Source organism: Dreissena polymorpha, chromosome 7 (genome assembly GCF_020536995.1).
Source record: "Dreissena polymorpha isolate Duluth1 chromosome 7, UMN_Dpol_1.0, whole genome shotgun sequence".
Taxonomy (NCBI): Eukaryota; Metazoa; Mollusca; class Bivalvia; order Myida; family Dreissenidae; genus Dreissena; species Dreissena polymorpha.
This window is the reverse complement of record NC_068361.1, coordinates 25,775,959-25,799,807: the sequence shown is the minus strand read 5'-3', so window position 1 is coordinate 25,799,807 and position 23,849 is coordinate 25,775,959. Positions and strand designations below refer to the sequence as shown.

The following is a 23,849-nucleotide window of genomic DNA, read 5'->3' as shown; positions in this document are numbered from 1 at the left end:
CTCTTTGTCAATTTTTATCTTATAAAACACGATTATAAATATTTGTTGAATATCCTGAGCTCCTGGGCCCATATACTACCCAGGCTACGTTACTTCCACCTGTGTGAGGCGGCACTTTCCCTTAAATGGCTATAGTACACCTTGCAAAGGATCTCGTGGCAACATATTCGCCATGTTTATGACACTTTGTCAGAATATTTGTCCCAGTGAAATCTCACCTTCCTCGTGTTAGCTCGAACACTAGGTCTCAAGGTAAATTTAAACAAGGGCAGTTTGTAAAACATTCATTCCTCCCAAAATGATATGTCAGTTGTGGTGGCAGCCATTGTGTGAATATGGGTCATCTGTCGGTCATGTCCCCATGAACTTTCCTTATCCTAATCCTAAGCATTCATGAGTTATCATCCGAAAACCATTTTACTGTTTGAAGTCACTGTGACCTTGACCTTTGACCTAGAGTACTGAAAATTAATAGGGGTCATCTGTCAGTCATGACCAATGTCCCTATGAACATTCCTGATCCCAGGCTGAAGCGTTCTTGAGTTATCATCCGGAAACCATTTTACTGCTTCAAGTATTTTTAACCTTGAACGTTGACCTAGTGACCTGAAAATCAATAGAGGTCATCTGCCCGTCATGGCCAATGTCCCTATGAACTTTCCTAATACCAGGCCTAAGCGTTCTTGAGATATCATCCGGAAACCATTTTACTGCTTCAGGTCACTCTGACCTTGAACTTTGACCTAATGTCCTGAAAATCAATAGAGGTCATCTGTCGGTCATGACTAATGTCCCCATGAACTTTCCTGATCCTTACCCTAAGCATTCATTAGTTATCATCCAGAAACCCATTTTACAGTTTCAAGTCACTGTGACCTTGACTTTTGACCTTAAGTACTGAAAATCAATAGCGGTCATCTGTCAGTCATGACCAATGTCCCTATGAACTTAAGGGTTCCTGAGTTATCATCCGGAAAACATTTTACTGTTTTGAGTCACTGTGACCTTGAACTTTGGCCTAGTAACGTGAAAGTCAATAGGGTTCATCTTCCAGTCAAGACCAATGTCCATATGTACTTTCCTGATCAAGGCTTAAGCGTTCTTGAGTTATCATCTGGAAACCATTTTACTGCTTCAAGTCACTGTGACCTTGAACTTTGACCAATGACCTGAAAATCAATATGGGTCATCTGTCGGTCATGACCAATGTCCCTATGAACTTTCCTGATCCAAGACTTAAGTGTTCTTAAATTATCATCCGGAAACCATTTTACAGCTTCGAGTCACTGTGACCTTGAACTTTGACCTAGTGACCTTAAAATCAATAGGGGTCATCTGCTGGTAATGATCAATGTCCTTATGAACTTTCCTGATCCCAGGCGTAAGCGTTCTTGAGTTATCATCCAAACATTTTTCTGCTTCAGGTCACTGTGACCTTGAACTTTGACCTAGAGTCATGAAAATCAATAAGGGTCATCTGTTGGTCATGACCAATGTCCCCATGAACTTTCCTGATAACAACCCTAAGCATTTGTGAGTTATCATCCAGAAACCATTTTAATGCTTCAGGTCACTGTTACCTGTACCTAGTGACCTGAAAATCAAAAGGGGCCATCTTCCGGTCAGGACCATTGTCCCTATGAACTTTCATGATCCTAGTCCTAAGCATTCTTGAGTTATCATCCCGAAACCATACTACAGTTTCAAGTCACTGTGACCTTGACCTTTGACCTAGAGTCCTTAAAATCAATAGGGATCATCTGTCGGTCATAACCAATGTCCCCTTGAACTTTCCTGATCCCAGGCTTAAGCGTTCTTGAGTTTTCATCCGGAAACCATTTTACTGTTTTGAGTCAATGAGACCCCATTTTATTGTTTTGAATCACTGTGACCTTGACCTTTGATCTAGTGACCTGATAATCAATAGGGATCATCTGCCAGTCTAGATCAATGTACCTAGGAACTTTCCAAATCCCTAAACGTTCTTGAGTTACCATTCGGAAACAATTTGGTGGACGGACCAACATGTGCAAAACAATATACCCCCTCTTCTTCGAAGGGGGCATAACAAAAAGTTAACACTTCAGAAGCAACTTTTTTGATCCAATCTTAATTGTTTGAAAATTTGTTCAAATGATATTTAAGCAAAATCCAAAATAAAAATGTGCCTGGAAATTATATATTTATGTTTTGTGAAGTATTTTCATTATTTTAAGCTCCACCTTCCCAGAATAGTGGAGTTCCTTTGGGTATAAGGTGAGCGCCATTGTTTGTTAAGATGTCCTAAGAAACGATTTGTGCATAATTTATTTTAGTAGAATGTGAATTAAAATTATGATTTTGCATCGTTAATGTATGTAAAATACAAAAGTATATTCTTATATGTTCTTCACAAAATAATTATTTGAAAAACAGACTAGAGAGAGAAACAAAAAAACTTATTACATATTAGGCATTTTTATTTACTTTTTTCATAATACAGTTTTCATATAACTAACAACATCAAAACAGCAAATAAGAAATATTACAAATAGAGACAAAGGTTCTGTACATGTTCTCTATAGACTTGTGAATGTACATTGCTAACTTGCAACTTGGCTACCAACATACATGTTAAGCACTAAGAAACAGTTCCATGTACGATGTTAGTTGCTGCAGACCTATGTACAATGTGTGAGAAAAGAAAGAGGTAGAGAGGCAAGAACTTTGCTTAAAATGAAAAAGTGTCATTGGCAAACAAAATGTAAAAAAAGAAAAAAAATGCCGCGACAAAGCATAAGCTCAAGCGTTTACTGTAACATAAGTAAACAAATTATAAATAAATACAACAAAATTTCAAGCGAACTAAACCCTAAAAAAATACCATCTATGGTACAAAATGTGCAACTATACAAAAAAGATACTACTTAAAAAAGTATTGATTGGATACATGACTTAATAAATAAAGTAAAAAATGACCAGAATTTAAATCTTTAACATGTTGCAGTATTTGCCATTTAAAATAATCAAGTATAAACCTTACACAGCATACAATGTACACCATTATATATTTGGTAAAACGCTACTACTAAACCTGAGAGAGGAAAGGATAGAGAGAGTATAGAATGAAATGGTGAGACAATCATCAACAGTACAAACTAACACAAAAACCTGTGTTAGCTTGCAGGCTTAGTTACCTACAGAGACCACAGTCCATTAGTTCAATGGATATATGTCATAATAAATAAATACTGAGAACCTTGGCATGCAAATGTCACTTATCTACAACTTGCAAGTAATATATATATCAACAACCATTAGAATCTTGTCGAAGTGGTAAGTTACTGGTACTACAAAACAACACATCAATTGTAGACCCATCCCGTTTTAGTTGTCTTGAGCAAGGTATAATTAACCTTATTTACCTATATACATCACATCCCATGAGTGTAAAAATAATAACAATGAATAACATTAAATTTGTTAGTCGTTTGCATTCCTGCACCTTTACAGTATGATGGCTGATGCAGAACTGCTAGAGATGTCGCTTGAACTGCTGTAGAAATCCATGGATCCTCGGACAGCAAAAACCCGCTGTTCAATCAGACTCTTCCATGCATATTTCTGTTCAGTGGCAGGCGCACGGAAATTTAATTTTGCATTTCTGTCCATTGTTGTTTGCGCATGCCCGCCGGTGTGTTTGGTGGGGCTACAGTACAGTACAAACTCAGTGGCGTGTTGCCTCTGGGCGTCCATGGCGACGACATCCCGGAGCATGGTCGGCTCCCCAATAACCCGCAGAAAGCCATCCGACTCGGGAACCGTTTGCAGCAGCATGTCTGTGAAGAGGAAGAGAAGGATCTTTCGCCACTGCCTGCCTTCCCACTGGAACATTTCACCTGAGTAGAGAACGTGTCGGTCGTCCTGACACAGCTGGAACACCTGGGGAAGGTCAACAGAGGGGTCACATGAGTTGCCAGCATTAATGAACATAAAAGGCATGTTAAATAGTAAAACTTATTCAGATTATTATTATTATTGAGTCTATCTTATTAAGATAATTGTCTAGTTTATTGGTGAATGGATATTATTTGGAAAATCGGAAGAAATGGGAATCCATAATACTGAATGCCCAATTTCAAAAATACTGAAATTTTTATTGTGGCTTAAAACTAATTGTGTTGTTTTTTCAAATAACAAATTGTTCCTATTTATTTCATATTGTGCAGCATATTATAAAAATTTTCCTTACATTTGACCATTAACACTATTAGACACAAATCGATACTTACAGGTACGTTTGAAGGGAAGACCAGCCTATCTTGAATCTTCATCACCTCCGTGTCCACAGAGCGACACGTTTGGATCGAGTGACCTTGACCCCTGGACGACCCTGAACTCACGCTGGCCGTGGACGAGCGAGACTTCATGCTACAGGTGTGTTGGCTACTGTGCTTGGAGGAACGTGAGGCTAGTGATGACACGCTCTCCACTCGCTCACAGCTGTAGTTACTGATGTTGCCTGCACATCCTTGTAGACCTGGAAGATAAGGCAGGAAACGATGTTGAATAATGTTTTAAATGTTATACTGGGGCAAATAGAACAATTAAATAAAAACAGATAACCATAGCATTTAATGGATTAAAATGAATGTTAAATAATTAAAGGAAAATATTCAAATAATAGCTGAAGCTATAAGGAACTCTGACAAGATTTATTTGATCGGTAAAAAAAACAACAGATTCTTAATACGAAACAAATTTAAAAATAAAAAATATCAGGTTCAGTGATACAAAGCAGTAAAATCTCAATAACATACCTTCAACCACCTGCTTCAAGCAGTTGTAATCTGAGCTGTCCAACGAGGTGTTGTGGAATATGTCCTGTATAACGCGGTACAGATCCCGAACGTGCTGTACCGGACGGTACACAAAGGCGCTGATGCTTGGCTGACCATCCGGGACTGCCGCGACACTGATAAACCGCACAAAGTCCTCGCTCCTGCGGAGGTCAGACAGGAGCTGATTGGCTGCAGAGATGCCCTTGGCGTAGAGGTCGTACGCCTGACACAGCATGTGCACCTTGGACTGGTAGATGAGGCCGATGGACTGCAGGAAGCTGCTGTTTTCTGTGGAGCTTGAGGCGTCCGTGTCGTCGGATGACGTGGTAAAAGACTGTGGGGCATTGTCATGCATCTGCTTCACGTGGTACTCTGATACCATCGTCAACTGAGAACGGAACAAAATAATATTGTAAAAAAATATATATCAGCATTGATCCGGGAAAATAGGGCTATTCTGGGACAACACTCATTTAAAGGAAGTGCCATTTTACATACTGTCACCAGACTCAATTTTCTCAAAACATTGTATTATAGTATTAATTCACGTCTCAATAACAATATTTGAGGAAACAATAAGTATGATATCTATTCTTTTACACACAAAAAAGTTCATAAAAAAAGCCAATAAAGGACAACTAGACTAAATGCAGGCACCGTACCTTCTCAATGTTCTGAAAGAGTGTTGCATGTTGGGAGTGGCTGAGGATGCAGTGTCGCAGTGGGCGTGAATAGCGCTGCATCCCAGAATGCATCAGGTCTATGAAGTCAAGCTCCAGACTGAGCAGGCGGTGAATGGCTTCCTGTTTGCGGGACTCACTGGTCTGTACCGTCTGAAAACACAGATTTTAATTCTTTGATGAATATATTTGAAAATAATTTTTACAGGAAATTATAAAATATTTTGGTTTTATCAGACAAAAATACTAACAATATGAAATTTTGATTTAGAGTGACCTCTGAATATTATTTTTTTGTTGAAAATTTTGATGTTTATTCCAATTTTACTTTAATTCATTCATTGTTCTATTCAAATGGCAAGATTAAATAACATTTAAAAACGGCAAAAATTAAAACTTCACTCATCTCAACAACAGCTTCATAAAAAAAACACTACAAAATGTGCACCTATGTATGATGCATTTATTTTAATAAAAAAAATTTATTGCCACTCACCCTATGACCCCGGGCAAGCAAGGGGAGAGGTGTGCTGGTGGCTAGGGAGGCAAACTCAGGGCTCATGTTCGTGTACATGGTCTGATCAGCAAGACCAATCATGTTCTCTTTGTTCTCCGTCCGGTCTTCCCGTATGGTGAACATCTGGGGCACCGTGTGGTCATCGCCCAAGCTGCTGGCCTGTGGCTCAAGGTCGTCCAGGTCGTAGCCGAGGTCAATGTCACTTTGGTGCACCCATGGTGAGGACTCCAGCTGTTCACAGGTCACAGGTTTGGGTCTCTGTACCTCGAGGAGAAGGGTATTGCTGCTGTGTCTACAAAGAGAAGGCCATTATATTATAATTTCATAATAATTAAAGTCCTCAAAATACACAAATTACCATTCATGCTGACAACGTGTATCCATATAATTATGACATTGGGACATATCGTTGTGCAAGACATTAGAAAACAAACTTTGCAGTTCCAGTGGTTATCTTAAATTATTTTTTTCAAAAATGTAATTAAAAAATTAAATTTAATCATTAATTACATTTACAAATTGATGGTTGACTCACTTGATAAGCTTGGCAACGCTAGTGGCTGTGGATCGTGACACATTCTGCTTGTTGAGGCGGATGATGAGGTCACCTGGCTGGAGCCCGGCAGTCTCAGCGGGGGACGCCCTGTCTACACGCCCGACCCGCGCCGGACATCCTTCCACTACAGTAAACCCGAAGCCGTTCTTGCCTCGCTGCAGGGTGAGATCCAGGGACTCTGTGCCCCAGACATCCTTGTTTACTGTCGGAACATTGGCACTGTCTATTAGTGAAGAAACAAAAAAAATGTATTCAAAAAGTATTTAACAAATACAAAAAAAGGTCTTTAACAATGTGTTTTTTACAAACAGTTTTTAAATCTTTAAACTTGTAGTAATAGTCCTGATATGCTTAAAGTTAAATTCAACTCCCAAAACAATTAACTAGTGAAAGTGATTGCTAAAAAAAAACATACAAAAATTCAGTAATAATTGCTGGTTTCTCTTTAGTAAGTCAGTATGTCCTAAGTTAGTGCAGCAATAGGTTACTACTCACTTCTAGTCTTTAGGTGTGGGTGTCTGTGGGCAGACACCTGGAGGTGCTTCTTGCGGCCAATGTCCTCCGTGAGCAGGTAGTACCAGCTGTTCACCTCCTTCTTGGGGTTGGTCAGATGACGGATACCGAACGACATACAGCCCAGGAACTCGTTTAGGCTGAAATAGGGGAACCAGCATTGGTTAAAGATATTAAATGAAGCTTTTTTGCATCTATAAAATATTGACATTCATTGAGTCTCTTTCCTGGGAAGAACTTGTTCTTAATGTCAAATGTGCAGAACAAACAGTGTGTGAATTATATCTTTATCAACCTAATTTTTCTTTCATCAAATCAATTCTGTAATTTGTTAGTTTCTTGGTATTACTTTTTATTTTTAATCCTTATTGTCATGCTGTGACTCCAATATAGTGCACTCAGTTATAATGCAAGGTATTTTTGTATTTGTAGACAAGTCTGTTAACACATTCTTGTTGACAGAAAAATATACTATTGATTGATCATTGAAGTGTTCATTCGCGTGTTGATTTGCAGAGCTCAGACTGCATTAAAGCAATTTGGAATATAAAAGTAATTTAGTAAAGAATTAATATGTTTTTTTAGAGAAGATTGTGTTGCTTTCATGACATAATTAATGTCTGGTTGAAAATCAACTCCCAAAGCTCTGCATGATTATCAAGTGTCAAATTATTAACTTCTTAATTGAAATATTATGCTGTGTCAACATATAAAATGTCTATTATTATAACAATTATGGGTAAAAAATTCTGTCAAATAGTCTTAGCAAAGTTTGTTAAAGGGTTTCAATTTTATTTTCATAATATATTTACCATAATTGTTAAACAATCATTGAAAATAAAGCTTCTTATGAAATCATCCTAATCTTGATTTCAATTAAGTTTCCCTTTTCACACTACCCTGTGAAAGGGATTAACTCTGATAAACTCCCTTTTATCAATATCGATAAGTACCCTCAATGGCTGTACAGTGCCCACATTAGTCTAGAAACTGAAAACTTTCTAATAGACGTAATCCCCTAAATGGTCCCTTTATCTTAAGACTTGGACTGATGACTCCCTTTAACCCATTGTATGACACTTGAAGGAATTAAAGACAATTAAAACTTATCAAAACAGGGCCATGACAGTTGAATCCCTCAGTGAAATAGAATAACCATGAAGTATACATAATATTGATAGCAAAACTCCTCTTCATAAAGCAGTGCAGTGTGAAATCTAGTATGTGTAAATAGTACCAATATGCAATGTTTGCCCACCAGTGATTTTTAAAGATTGCCTCGAGTCCACAATTAATAAACAAAAGACACATATAGTATCAGTTTGATGAGAATGTTTACATAAACAATCAAACTGTTTGTTTGTCACCAATGTTTGTATGTACCCAGACAAATACAGAACCAATAAAAGTAAATAGACTTGGATCAATGTCACCTTAACACTAAGACCAACAGCAAATTGGTACTGATACAAATATAAAGAAACAAACACTTCTTTGGTACCATTGAATGCCTCTGTTAACATTTACAAATAATGCAAGTGTAATTTCTATAACACAAAATATTATTTTTAAAAATAATTATATTTAGTTGTAATGTGCTGCCATGAAACAAAATATAGTTATGTTGCAACTCATACCAGTTAAGACACAAATACCCTTTATGTTATTAAAACTTAAGCTTTTTAAATTTTCGGTTGTTATTTTATCTATTTCAAATCTTTTCGAAGAAATAGCTAGTATTCTACATATAAAACAATATCATATTTCCTGTATGATAAGACTTACTTGTCGCAAGGTGGTGCCAAAAAGGCCGTGTCCATTAATACCATTCTGAATATTTATCCAAAACTGACACTTAGTTAATTTAGAGCATCAGTGTATCTCTACTATCAGTAAATCAAGCCGAGTGAACAACCACTTTACCATGTAATGTTACTTGTCAAAATTCATAACACCAATAATTCTCAGCATCAGTTCAGACAAGGATAAATACCCTGAAACAGTTTGCCCAATCAGATCATCTTATCTGCCTAACTGACCAATGAAAAGGGTGGAGCCAACTTGTTCAAGATTCAATCAGTGTTGATGTAATTAATCCAACCAAGAAGACACACAGACTGGAAACTTGTGTCATATGGTAGTAATTAATCAAGACCAGTGGTTAATACCACTTGATTTACAGATAATGTTGCAGTTAATCCACACTACTCAGTATGAGCTATAAATCACAACCTGATACATTTGTTATGGCTGTTAAAAAACAAACTGTGGACTGTTTGGCTGCAGCAGGGAAAATTAGCAAGAGTTAATCTTTACTCAATTCTGGGCAGCCACACAAATCTTACACACAGACAGAAGCCTACAGTCTGGTCTAGCCATCCATCATTACCAATCCTGCAATCAAACCTCCTCAATCATGTTTTGTTTTTACAGCTAACTATTGATTTTCAAATTTGTCTGGTCATTGTTTATTTTTAAAACTTTGAAATGAAGACGCCTGACATGAAAGGCCCATAGTCAAGCCAATTACTAATGAAGAAATACTGAGAAAGAAGTCAAATGTTAGGATGATGCCTTTAAATAAAACAGCCCATGGGATGTGGGTGGGGTACAGTGACAATGACAAGTTGGTGGGGGTATTTCTTAAGTGTATTTACTGTGACATAATTAAGGGATTAAATGAAATAATTACCTTGCAGACTGGTCACAATGCCAAACTGAGATGAACAACCTCTTGTTGTGGTCTTCCTCTGACAATTCACTGAAATAAACACACAGTAAATATAATAATTCAAATTTTACATTCTTGAAATTGGCTAAATCAAAGTTAATTTTGTCTGTAGAGTGCGCCAAAATAATCTCCTCAAACCAACGATAATCATAATCGTTACCACCACAAAGCTCTCCAGCAATAAACTCTCATGCAAACTGGCCATATGGCAACTGATGATGATAAATATAGATGTTAACAGTCCCCCTGTGTTTGTTTTGCTTTCTGATTCTTGAGACAAGGTCAATCAACATTCTACAAATCAAATTTCTTATCACTGATTCTGATGACAGTTGGCAAACACTACTGACCACAAGAAAATGAGCCCCAGATGGGAAGCCACCCATGGGTTCACAGGTCTCCACTGACCAGTGGGCATTCAGTGAAATCTATCCATTGCCCTGTGCCCAGGGTCAGTGAGAAAGTTATACACAGCCACCCAGGCTCCAACTACCTTAATGAGTAAGATGAGAAGATAAATTTGCATTGTAAACTGCAATTTTATGGCATAAAATCAGTAAGAAATACTAATAAATACTAAATCCCCATCATTTCTATTTAATATTAAAATGATTATTCATTTAAACTCTTTTCTTGAGACCTACTTCATTTTAATTAAAATTTGGATATGCTTGTGACATTTTAGATAGATTGATAAAGGAACTTATTTGCAAATAAAACTTACATAGATTCGTACATTTGAAGATAAAGAGTTATGCACGATTAGGCATACAATCTGACACATTACAGCATTAAAATCGCCACTAATGGTGACAATACAAATACCCTTATCTACATAGTCTTTACAGTCAACTGGTCCGAAAATCAAACAGTAGCAATCAAAGGTCCACTGTGCAGACAGAAGCTAAAGACCAAAGACCTAATGGCTCTGTATCATTATCCAAACAACTTAGCTTCAAGAGTGCCACCTTGTTCATACAAGCATTTTTGTTTCATTGTGGAGTAGTAATTTAAATTTATCTGTTAATGCCCTTTTAATCACCAATTCCATTCCCAGGCAACATCTCCAAGATTTGGTTGCCATGCATGGAATGCCTGAATGACTGCAGAATCCTTTATCATCTTTAAATTGCAGATCAATGCATGCAAATCTCATTTAAATTGATTGAACATGCTTTCATGTGCTTTTAAATGGCTTTTGCAGTGACATATGTTGGATGATTTTGAGCTGCCTGAGAGCACTAAACAAACACACAACAAAACCCCCTAATTTTTCATGTTTGATTTTGTACAAGTAGAGAGGATAATGATGTCCTTTGCAACAATTCATGTTAGTTACCTTTTCATAACCTCTAGAAATTCATAACCATAAATTGTGTAAAATGTTTTACTTACAGAGAGAATTTCTGGTCATACACTGGGTTGTTTGAGCCGTACATTATTTCAGTCTTGCATTTTGGTTTCTTTCCATCATCAGGTATGATGCTCAACTAAAATATAAGACATCATAAGACATTTACAGCTTCTGCTGAGTCTATTGTTATTGCTAAAAATTTAGAAAACTCTTAAGTTACCTGACAAAAAACTGAACAAGTCTGAAACAATTACAAACACAAACCTTGACAAAAGAGTCGCAAGTTGGCTTCCATTTTGTGGAGAGTTGCCTCCCTTGAATCACATGGACTGTCAGAAGACCAAAGTTCATGTATGCTGACACTTTAAGCTGACCTGAAATATTAACATTTTGTGTTAAATATTTAATATATTCTAATTATTTAATGAGGTTTTGTAATTTCAATAAAATCACTAGCCCTACCACCCTAAATGTACTCAAACTAAGCCCACCTTAATAATATCAGAACACTTGTTACAATTAAAGCTTTTAAAGTTCAGATTCAGACCTAAGTTTAAAATAACTAACGTTTGTATACGAGGATCCTGAAAACATGGGAAATCAGTTTTAACATTCTTACTCTGTTTTTAAACATTTTGACAAGAACGCGAGTGGAGAGCCGTAATGTCAGACTGGACAAAGAAATGTCATATAAATGTAGATGCAGATGCAATAATTCTTGCTCAATCCTACAATCATGTATATAAATGAGATATGTTGAAGAGGGCCATTTCAGACTGGTAAAATAGACACATTGTCTTGTCTGCCCAGCACATCTTAGCAAGGAAGTGTTGTACATTAATGTTCACAATGTCAACTGACATTTCATCCAATGCTTCCTAATTAATGTACCTGTCAATACGACCCAGTAGATAAAATCACCAACATAGCCACTGTCCAGTGCCCTGAGTTTACACAAACAAACCTTGATACATTCTTTGCTTTATTTCATTAAACATTATAATAATTGCATACATTTTGACTTGTAACCATACATATAAATATACATATAATTTTGACCTTTTTAACAATTTGTTAATAAAAAAGGATGTAATAATGTTTATGTTTAAAGTTTTATATACAAATATATTGCATTGTATCCAGGCACACTTTTTTAAATATCATGAATTATTTTGGATAGCAATTTAAATATTTGCAAGTATATGAATCATTAAGTAGATTAAAATATTTTCACTATTTTCACAATTTATGAAAAAATAAGCTATCCATATTTACCTGACTGATAAACAACCATTTTTGAGCACTAAATAACTTCAAAGCACAAACAAACTTAGCACTAAGAAATTTGATAAAGAACTAATAAATAATTCACAAATGTCTACAATGACAATGCATATCTGGGTATTTAGCTACTACATGTGCACTGGATGAAAAGCAAGTTCAAATTGAGTGAGAACTGCTTTCACAAGTTTATATAGAGCAAGGTGTTACTTGGCAGCTAGTTGACACACACTATCAGCAGCTTCCTTAAATAATTAACACTCTAATTGTTGGCTAGTGTCACATAATGGTCACAGTGAAATTGTGTACTGGAGTTGCGCTGATTTCGCCACCTGATTGCAATTTCCTTTCCCCATAATGACCCATTGTCTGATTTAATGTCCAGAAATTTGTGCCACTAAAGTGTGCCACCATTATTGCTAATTAGCAAGCAATGTTATCAGGACTTGCTTGTGTAATTATCACCTGACATTCATTGTATTAAACTTACAGATAAGGTAGGTTGTATGTAAACCTAAAAAGTGCCACTCCTACTAAATATTTTTACATATATTCACAATTGTACCCTTAAAATATCATGTTTAATTCATTTTTAGTATATTTAACATGTTATTATATGTTATGAGTATGAATTATGTCTATAGCAAGTTAACTTTTTACAACTTAGTTCCTCAAAGGTACATTTTGTGGAAAAAATATAATAAAGTTATAATGGAAAAAATATATATTTATACATTAACTATGGTGCATTAAGAAATAAACTATGACATAAAAAATCATTTGGTTTAAGCATAAAGCCTGGAAAATCCTTATTTTAATAAGTGTAATAAGTATAAAAATTTTGATTATTTTTGTGCATTGGTTGTATCTCTGTTCGAATTTAACTGCAGTTCAGATGGTTTATTCTTTTATGGATTTTCACAGTTTGTATAAATTTCATCAAAAACAAATAAGCTGTCAAATCAATAATTGGAAATACACTCAACGATCAACTACTTATTAGATAACAATTCAGTCCAGGGGCATTCTAGCTGGGTGGATTGCCCACATATCAAAACTTCCTGACATGCAGTGATGAATTCTCTGTCACTGATTGTTTGACAGCAAACTTGTGTTATTGATTACTGTTTATAATAAAACCAACACTTTATTTTGAAATGTTACCTAATGTAGGGCAGCAATAAAAGAGCAATAAAAATGCCATAAAGTACATGTTGACCTGCCCTTTTTTTTAAACTTGGATAATTAAGACTGCAGATTTTGTGATTTGCCCCTTTTTTCAAATTTTGGTAATTACACCTGCATCTTTTATAGTGCCTTTTCATCATACCGGTACGAAAATTCTGCAAAAATTCATCCACATTTCGTCCAGAAAACCTATCCGAAATAATGATATCAAGGTAAACAAAACAAAACGGTGTTTAGTTAAAATAAATAGTTACCTAAAAATAGCATTCTAAAAAGTCTAATATACGAAGTAGCGTCGTTACATGGGAGTCCGCAAGATCTGCTTTTGCATGTCATAGTGTTAAATTTAAGATGAAGCTTGTCAGAATACAAAAAAAAAGAATTACATAATAAAATCGTTACTTGATGTTATTATAAACAGAAGTAATAATGATCAAAAAAACATTACGTAACTGCATTCTGATAAGTTAAACAACCGGCTTTTAACATCCACAATTCTCTTTAGGGTTATTATTCTTCTTGTCTGCTTTTATAATAGTTCTCAAAATGGCAGACAAAACGAATGCAGAGTAGGACTTCATAGACAATTCCAAGGGAAAAAGATTTGCCAATAGGATATAACTAGAACCTAAACATACAATACAAAGGTTATGTTCGTGTAATTAAGTTGGTTTTGGTGATTAGCTGGCAATTTAAAATTCTGGTACAAGTTAGCAATATATTGCAATAGAGGTTTTTTAACAGACAATATTGCAATCCGTTTTTTGGCGTATTGTTTGCAGCACTAATCTTTTATTTGCATTTAAGATAGATTATAACGCTTGCTAATTCTTTTATTAATATAGCTTTTAATTTTTTTGGCACACAAACGAATATACAATGCAGGCAATTAAATACAAACTATTGCAATTGCTTTAATAGCTACACTAACACATTTGGTAAAAGGGCATCACCTTGTCAAAAGCCAACAGAAACTTTTTAACAAATAACATCTCTTGTTTAATCTAGGTTATCAACAATGGTATTAAGAACCAATCTTACAACATTCTTCAGATGTTTTGAAACTTCTATCAATACCCATTCATTCATTCATTAGAGGATAAAAGGACCACTACTTGGTTGGTAGCAAACAAAGCAAAAGTAAATGTGTGCACAGGTACACTATATCCCTAACACAAGCTCAGGTATGTATTACATTATTAGGTTAGACAACATGGGGTCGCCGGCAACTTTTAAAACCAACCATAGGCGTGTGCTCTGATTCTATCCTTGCATTCCAGTCAAGACCATTTACAGCCAAGAACAAGTATAAAGGGGCTTGACTTTTGCCTAAGTTCTTCATCTGGTCTTGTCTTTCTTATCAACTTAAACATGCGACTTGTGGCATAAAACGGTTTCTTATTCTCAATCTTGCCATGTATCATTAAGTTAGTTTAACCCTTTACCACTTACCAGTTAGATACGTATTTAACCCTTTACCACTTAGATAGGTATGTTGACGCATTTGTAGTACCTAAGGAAGTTAAATGTCATTTAAGACCTTTCTTTCTACATTCAAGTTTTAAAGGCTTTATTTCCAACCCTTCGATACTGATGAGCAGCAAACAGCATATTTTAAACCTGAACAGACTGTGAGTTACTTGAAGGCTATTCTGGTCTTATGCTGTTTGCACATAGCCATTTTCAATTTGCCTTGGAGTGGGAAAAGGTTTATGCAAGCATAGCAACATAATATTGTTACAAACTGAGGAGTTTAAATCTTTGAAAACAAATTAGAGTAATATTTTGTGAGGCAATTACCACGTTAATAAAAAACTAATTATTTCTGGTTGAAATTAATAGATGCCCAAATACGATTTAAAGACACCAAAAACTGACAAAGATGTTTATTATCTACTGGTACACAGATAGTACACAGAAATAATTAAAATAACCTAATGCAGCCGTCACAGAATAAGTTGCATATAATACAACAGAAGTATATCATATTGAAACCTTGCTTGTAAAGACAGGATTGTTTTCAATGGTTGCAAACCACTATAATAAATGCACTTCACTTGTACATGTATCAGACCAAGATTTTAAATGATGCTTAAAATGAAATCGCTTGTCCAACTGGAACTAGGACTCTGACATAGCAGACAGGTCACAGGTTTCATGGAAACTTGTGAACATTCATTAAGATAGTTTTCATGCAGGTTTAAATCATTGTCTGTATACTTTAGATTTTGCTAATTGGTGCTAATTGACATTTATTGGCAGGGATGGGAAAATATGCAAATTAACTATCCATGAAATTAAAATTGATCAAGGCGTTATTTAATCTCTGACCAAATACAACATTGCTCATTACTGGAGTTGCAAAACATCAAAATTATTTTTCTAATAGCTCAAACAACATAGTTATAGAGGGGTTGTAATGCATATTGTTAAAGAAAGTGCTGAAATTGTATTCCAATACAGCAGTTGTATATATATCGATACTGGTGCACAGCCTGTTGGCACAGAGCAATGAACACCATTTGGGACCTGAATTAATGCTAGCCACTGACACCACTTCCAGACCTCTAAGTGGCTGCCCACAACTCCCCAAAGGGGTGTGATACCCTGGATAAGATCACCAGATTGCCCCCTCCCCTCCCAAGAACAAGAAACATGCCTATGAGTCTAGCTCTTATCTCTGCAAATTACGCAATCTTACAGAACAGTGCAACATTGGAAAATTTCACATAGATTAAACAATGTTCTTCCCCATTGAAGTACAGTATTATAGATTTTCTGGTATATGTATTTAATGATTCTCTACTTTATTAAAAATTATAATTACATTATTTGTACATGAATAAGTTTACTTCCTTATTTATATATACTTATCATGTAACTAATAATTGAAAGAATTTCTATGGAATAGCACCTTATTAAAAACTAACCCATTAATTTATAAATTTTAACATGAATATTATAGTTAAACTATTATTTTACAAACTGTACGAATACTTTATATTTTAAATACAGGTATCGCATATAATTTTTCTGAACTTATATTAGATTTTGAATCATTATATTGCAGGTCGTTATTTGATAATAAATTGTTAAAATATGACTAACTTATTACAGTTGATTAAAATCTCATACATGTCAAAGTGACACATTTAAAATGTGAAAGACATTGTACTACTTTTCAAAACACAATTAACTTTTTATAGTATTTTTTAAATGATCAATAAAATAAGACACTACCCAAGTAAATAATATTAAAAACTAGCTATCATAGAGCAATTAAACTGATAAAGATTTAATATACCTTGGCGCAACATTGATATTTTAGAAGAAACGCTGCTGTCTCCAGAGTCGGATGTGTTGTCTTTTATAATCATGTTCACAATGTTTGAATATTTAAGTCCGTAAATCACTTTGCCACCACTTCTTAAATGTAAGTCCAGTGGTAAAGCTCAGAAAGTGTACACTTAAGACTATTCCATGATGTGGCCAATCACACACTGAACGCTACACTGCAAGTACTTAATTGGAGTTGTGACAGCAACTGTATTCAATTAGCAACTGTATGATAGACACCACTTATTTGTTAAACCCAAGTGTCAGTAGTCCAAAATGTTATTTTCTCAACAATGCTTTATAAAATCAAACTTAAAAATAATACACATGCACAAATAACCATTACAAAGTGTGAAAATCAAAACTGTATAAATTTGTTTAATGTCACAATATTTTTATAAAGAATTCTGTATTTCACTTCATCACACGCACCCTTGTCTCTCTAATACCATACATCTCTCTACCTTACTACAGTTATTCAGCCACTTAGACAGTCTTTATATCGAGGTCACTGATTGGCCCAAGCAAGCTTGCAAACCCTCTACTGATTGGCTCAATTATTACCTTCACAATAGGAGAGCAAAGTGGGGACATGTGGTTTCAACTGTAGTAACTGTAGTAGCTCATTTGTATAAGGGGCTTGAGGCACAGATTTTAGGTGTTGATAAAGGGATTCAACTGAGTGATAACAACAACTTTGAGAAATATTATTGCAAAAGGTCAAAACTTGATGAAATCTACTGATAAACCCCATGGCACACTTTTACAACAGTATGCATCATAAATGTGTCTGTCAAACAATAAAACGAATTGATAGTAATTATTATTGAAAAATATATTACAAAAATTCTCAATAATGTTTGTGGTCATAAAACATGCATATCTAGTAATTATTATTGAAAAAGATATTACAAAATTCTTAAGAATGTACGTGGTCATAAAACTTGCATATTGCATTGAACAATCTGCAGCTGATCATTATTTTCAAATCATGCGAATGATAAAAACTGACATTAGAAAAAACATATATTTTGCTTAAATGATGACATTCTTTATTTATTGATGTTCATAAATTGTGATTTGTATACAAAAATTTCAAATCATAAGATAATTCATTTACTAATAATAAAACAACAATAATTTTTATATAAGTTTGTTCTCGCAATTGTTACATTTAAATGGATCTTACAAATACATTGAATTTCATAAGCGATGAGAATTTTTTATTTACAGATTGACATTGGGAAATGTCATACTATGGATATTTGCGCATCAAATAATATGTATATAATCAAGTTATTAGTAATGTAATAACATTAATATTATGAATATTTGTGAAGTTGGTGGTTTCCATATTTATTTACATCATTACAAAAATTCTAAATTGTGGAACCAAAGTTATCAAACCTTGATCATCAAAAATAAAATTGGATAAAATTGTTTCTCTATAAGACAATATCACTGATTTAGCTTAGATTAACACCTAAATACTGGGTGGAGAAATATGACACTTAACAAAATCATTTTAATGTTATCTTATAACAATGGCTATCAAAATCACATTTAAAAATTTATGGGACTCCATCAAATTCCATCAAAATATTTTGCAACATATTGGGTTAAATTTAAAAGAAGGCGTAGAACCCTACACTTCATTGATGAGTTCTGAAAATTGATAAGCAAACAATTGAATTGAAGCATTAAGATGGCTTGTCTGTCATATCAATATAAAACATTGTGGCGAAAAAAAGTATTGTGGCAGAATATCTGATAAGAAAACAAAGATTATTGGGCATTATAAATGACAAAACAGCTTGTCATGGGAATGAATACAAGGGGCTGGGAACACATTAAGTGGGAGGAATTTTGGGGCTTAGATTGTGTTTGGTAGATGGGAATCTTTAATCATGACATATTGATATACATCTTAATCAGGTGATGAAAATATGGGACTTGTATATTTTTTTCCCTGCAATTCACATTAAAATTTAGGCAAGCATTACAATTTTACAGATAATTTGAACTTAATATCATATGACCTTAGTAGGTTTGAGGTTGAATAATCCAAAGGCATGATGCTGAATTAAACAGAATAGTCATGGCGATTTTGGAAACCTTAACCAATTTATGTTATGTAAACTATATTTTTTTCGGCGTAAGCTGTATTAAGCCAGCTTTTCACCTTAGCCTGACCTTTGTAAGTGTCCAATACAATTCAAATAAATTTCCCGCGGCTAGGTACGAATGAATACACTTCATTTATTCCATTGGCTGATTTGAGTATACCACCAGAACATTGGAAACATATCCGCGTCTTTGTAACACTGTTTTACTGTATGAAACAATTTTATCTCTAATGAAAAGGCTTAATAGATAGAACAGTTTTACACTCAATTCTCGACATCAATACAGTTTGTGCGTACACCTTTTATTTTCAGAGTATTACCAGCGCAAAAGCGTTTATACTTAAAAGGCTATGTTCTCATATTTAGTGCTTACTTCCATATTCCTGTCAACATGTTAACATGTAAAAGTATAAAGAGCAGTGGAAGCGAGGCCTCACTTTAAAGCATTGCATTTCAACCCGCGAGTTTTCGGGTCAATTCGCGGACATTCAGAGTTTATATACAGGTCATCACCGGAGTTCGCGGCCAGTAAAATAATCGTTATATAATAAAGACGCTATCCGTGAACTAGATGACCTGGAATTTTATTTAGACCAGAAACATGTTAAATGAAGATATTCAGCAATATAATTATGGTATGTCAATAATAGATTCTTAATGTGTTTTCAACAATACAATGATAAATATTATTTTTGATAAATTTAACAATAATTATTCCACCATATTGCCTAATGTACTAAAGTGATATTATGAGCATGTAACAGTTTATAGGTGTCTATCGCAACCGTTGATTATTTTTGATGTTTCTACTTCATATACACTTATATTAATTAATGCAGCATCAACATACTAAAACAATATACCAGAAAGAGAAAAATAATGCATTTGAATATCAACCGTTCTTTCGTTTGACAACTGTTCATGCGTTTACGAGTTGAACCTAAATTTAATTTTAGTGCAGATTTGTTCATACGACACAAAGACACAATATTGTTTTACGGATCATTTCGGCTTACAGGACTGGGTGGGTCACGTAAGAATATCCAATATAAAATATATTTTTATAAACAACTGGTAGCAAGGTGAGTTGCAGATAATTGATCAGTAACCACATTTTAACTAACTATTTTGACCTGTTAATTCTTTTCAGCTCAATTCAACAGTGCAAAATGCCCATAATATCACTTTAAGCATGAGCACGATGATTCTCGATACTGTAAATAATCGAATCAAATAGCAATGCCCGACAAACCACTAAAACAGGCTTGTTCGAAGAACGCGCCTATAAATACGGATACTTCTCGTGTGGCCGGTTGACTCATATGTTTAAATTTCACTTCCATTCTTCTTTTGGTTTTCTGTTTTGTATCTATAGGTTTATGACCAGCAATATGTTATAATGTAAAATAAGCCGCGAAAACTCCGCGTAACATCCCGTACTGCGTGTGATGCAGCTAAGAACTGCACAGAAAAAGACATTCGCTATCCTTGATCTCATTCATTAAACTATTTACGCCGTATATCTTTTTTAAAGATATTTCTTGTTAAGATTATTGTTTAAAACTGATTTTTTTTATTGCCAACTCTTAAGCTCAATTTGATCAGTTTGCTTAACAATGATAGACTTTTATTCATAGAAACATGATTGTAAAAGATGAGTATTGCACCAAGCAGTAAAAATCAATAGTGTAAAAAAAATGCATAATTTTACGTTAAATACATTTCTTTTGTTCTTAGTTTAATATTTGAGCAATTATTATCAAGTCAAGTACTTAACAATTCACAATTTCATAAAAATGGTTTGAAATAATTGCAACAATTTCACACATATGAAGAGATGTCCTCTGATCCCTCCAGCTACCTTCATGTTCAGTTGCCAGTGGGCAGAGAACCATGCCAAGATTTATAACCTGACTAATGTCAGATTTATTGACCACAGAACCGATATTCTTCATTCACCAGGTTGAAGAGGAAACTCTGGAATTTAGACAATGTTGGTCCCACCATAAATGTGTTCACATACATTTCTAAGCATTTTTGGTATGTGTCCATACTATATAATACAATAAATTAATCAGTCATTTACTGGATGTGATTTTTTAAATGAAAATATGGACTGAAGAATGTAGCCTATTGCTTTTGTGGTGCTACAACTCTGGTTTAAATCATGATCTCTGATCACTAATATGGAAACATGTTTGAATTTGAATTTTTGAATGGTGGGAAAATGTTGTAAAATGATGTTCTTTTTCTTTCTTTTTTATCCTCACAAAGTAATGGAAAGTGATTTTCCCAGTGTGCCATTAACTTCAGGTTTACAAGTAAGCAAATCAACACAGTAATATTCTTTCAATCTACAATGTTTAGATTTAATATTGTGCAAGGTTACAAGATCATTTTCCACAAATTTACATAACAATATAATATGCTTCATTTCACCTAAAATGGAAAAATAATCTCCTTGGCATCATTAAGAAAGTGGGTGGGGTATTTTGACACCAGAACTATGTCCTCACTAATTTTTCTTTTTGTGCGATGGCAACTCCAAAATTATCCAAGCTGGATAGCTTGCAATTTTCATTGGACATGGACATTTTAATCCACTATAATGGACTAGCATTACAGCAGAAGTAAACCCAACCATAGATAAAGAACCCAAAGAGAAACTGTACCACCCATGATTTAAATCCCATAAACCACTTACACCCCAATATAATGAGAATTTCCAGCAAGATTAGGCAATAAAAAGCTGTCAAGAAAACTGTTTTGGCAAATTAAATGACTAAATTTCATAACCAAATTTAATCCCAACTAGTCAATAGCCCATGGTTGAGCAATGAGATTTTGAAACATAAAAATATAAAACAGATATATGACATATCTAATGGTTACTTTATTGATTGAGCACCGCTAGGGCATATTTTCGTACCATTTTATGCACACTCATTTGCACCCCCCAATTACAAAAAAATCCTGATTAATAAGTACCATGAACAGTGTAGAATGGAATCTTAAATTAATGTTAATTTTAGTAATACAAGTATTAAAATGCTGTCAAGTAATTTATTTTTAACAAACACATCTTGTAAAATCAACTTTAGATATTCATTATTTTACCCTATCAATTTTAAATTGTATTCCAAAATGAAGTGAGAATATGCCCTTGCCATATCCAACAATATTTAAATAATTAATCTGCTCCAATTTTTCCAGGGTAAATTGGTTTGCCAGGAAATGTACCAGAATGCACCTTAGCCTGTATTTTTAAGTTTATGAGGTTTTCTCCCCTTAAAGGCTGAATACTGTGTGGACCTGCGGGGTGTGTCCCAGCCCTTCAGCCCTACTAGACTCTCTTAAAATGTTATGAATTTTGAATGTACAGCTGCAGCTTCTATTTCCAGATGTATATTTGTTAAAGACAGATACAAAATTTTGTTGTGATCTTATGTTTGGTGGGGTTGGGAGGGAGGTAGTATTTTTACCTGTGGCATTTTTACCTCTGGCATTTTACCGCACACCGGAGATGGTGGCCACCAATAAATTGCAAATTCTACTTATATCACTATTTAAAAACTTGCAACTGCTGTAACTTAATCTTAGATATAAAGCCAGAGAATGACCACAGAAATAATTTCACAATAAATGGTAAACAACTAATTTTGAAAGTATTTATATAAGCATATAATCATAAAGCAATTGTACACATGCCTGTGGGTCAAGTGTAAGTAGAATTCCCATGCAGCCATCAATGGCATACCATTTGGGTCGAAAGTCAACAAGACCTACTAGGTAAAAAGACAAATGTACGTTGATGTACAATATGTACGTCGACGTACACAAATTGTACTTCAACATACAAATGTGAAATACACTTCGACGTATATATTTGTACGTCGAAGTACAATTTGTACGTCGAAGTACAATTTTTACTTCGACATACATGTATATTTTTGTACGTACACATTTTCTGAACAGCCAATCAAAACACTCGTCTCTTGAGCCGCTTTTCCTTCAGATTTATTCATAATAAATGTTTCAAATCTCTTGAGGACAAAATGAATACAAATATAAACATTGAAAAAAAAAAAGATTTAAAAATAAGTATCTACTTGAAGGTATTTATTCTAAAATCGGTTTAAGTAATAAATATTATACACTATTAAACAGTCGGCCGATGTCTGATTTATATGTCGTAACTTGACGCTCAAAAGGATAAGATAGGGATCACCACAGCAGGTTACTAATACACAGTGTAGACTTCCGCTGTTTTATTGTGGTAACACGATTGTTTAGAAAGCATAGGCCAAATAATATGGAATCAAATTGTGAAATAAAAATCATATAGAGTCTGAAAATAGCGCAGTGAATGTTTAACATGCACATCAAAGCAACAGATGTAAGGGGTCTTCTGATTGGCTAACACTCAAGGATCAGTAAAAATTGTATGTCGAAGTACAATTTTTTACGCTGAAGTACAAAAATTAATAATGTACGTCGGTGTACATATTGTACGTCAACATACATTTCTCTTTTTACCTAGTAGGTCTTGTTGACTTTACCCAAATGGTATGTCATAACCATTGCCCCCAGAAGACACTTTGGCTGGGTTATGGTTTATCGGGCTTCAAACACAAGACCCCAATACCTCGCGGCTTACCTCTCTCCAGTTGATCACAAACTCTCTACAATGCTACACAATAAATCTGATGGATAGGAAAGGAAGAAGTCACAGGCATGCGTTTTCGAT

General features: G+C 34.5%; 1 protein-coding gene across 3 annotated transcripts in view; it reads right to left on the bottom strand.

Moving 5' to 3' along the window:
- Positions 1–2,548: 2,548 nt before the first annotated feature.
- LOC127838592 (uncharacterized) overlaps positions 2,549–23,849 on the bottom strand; it is a 135,216-nt gene continuing 113,915 nt past the window's right edge. For 2 of the 3 annotated variants that reach the window (XM_052366419.1, XM_052366422.1), the window contains exons 2-11: positions 11,436–11,545; positions 11,213–11,307; positions 9,779–9,847; positions 7,069–7,226; positions 6,553–6,796; positions 5,997–6,309; positions 5,483–5,653; positions 4,800–5,208; positions 4,272–4,519; positions 2,549–3,921 (exon numbers count right to left, since the gene is read on the bottom strand). In XM_052366419.1, the coding sequence (XP_052222379.1) occupies positions 3,487–3,921; positions 4,272–4,519; positions 4,800–5,208; positions 5,483–5,653; positions 5,997–6,309; positions 6,553–6,796; positions 7,069–7,226; positions 9,779–9,847; positions 11,213–11,307; positions 11,436–11,545 (2,252 nt within the window). In that variant the 3' untranslated portion in view covers positions 2,549–3,486. Of the gene's footprint in view, positions 3,922–4,271; positions 4,520–4,799; positions 5,209–5,482; positions 5,654–5,996; positions 6,310–6,552; positions 6,797–7,068; positions 7,227–9,778; positions 9,848–11,212; positions 11,308–11,435; positions 11,546–16,944; positions 17,385–23,849 lie in introns of those variants that run through there. The other variant, XM_052366423.1, reaches the window with a different exon arrangement.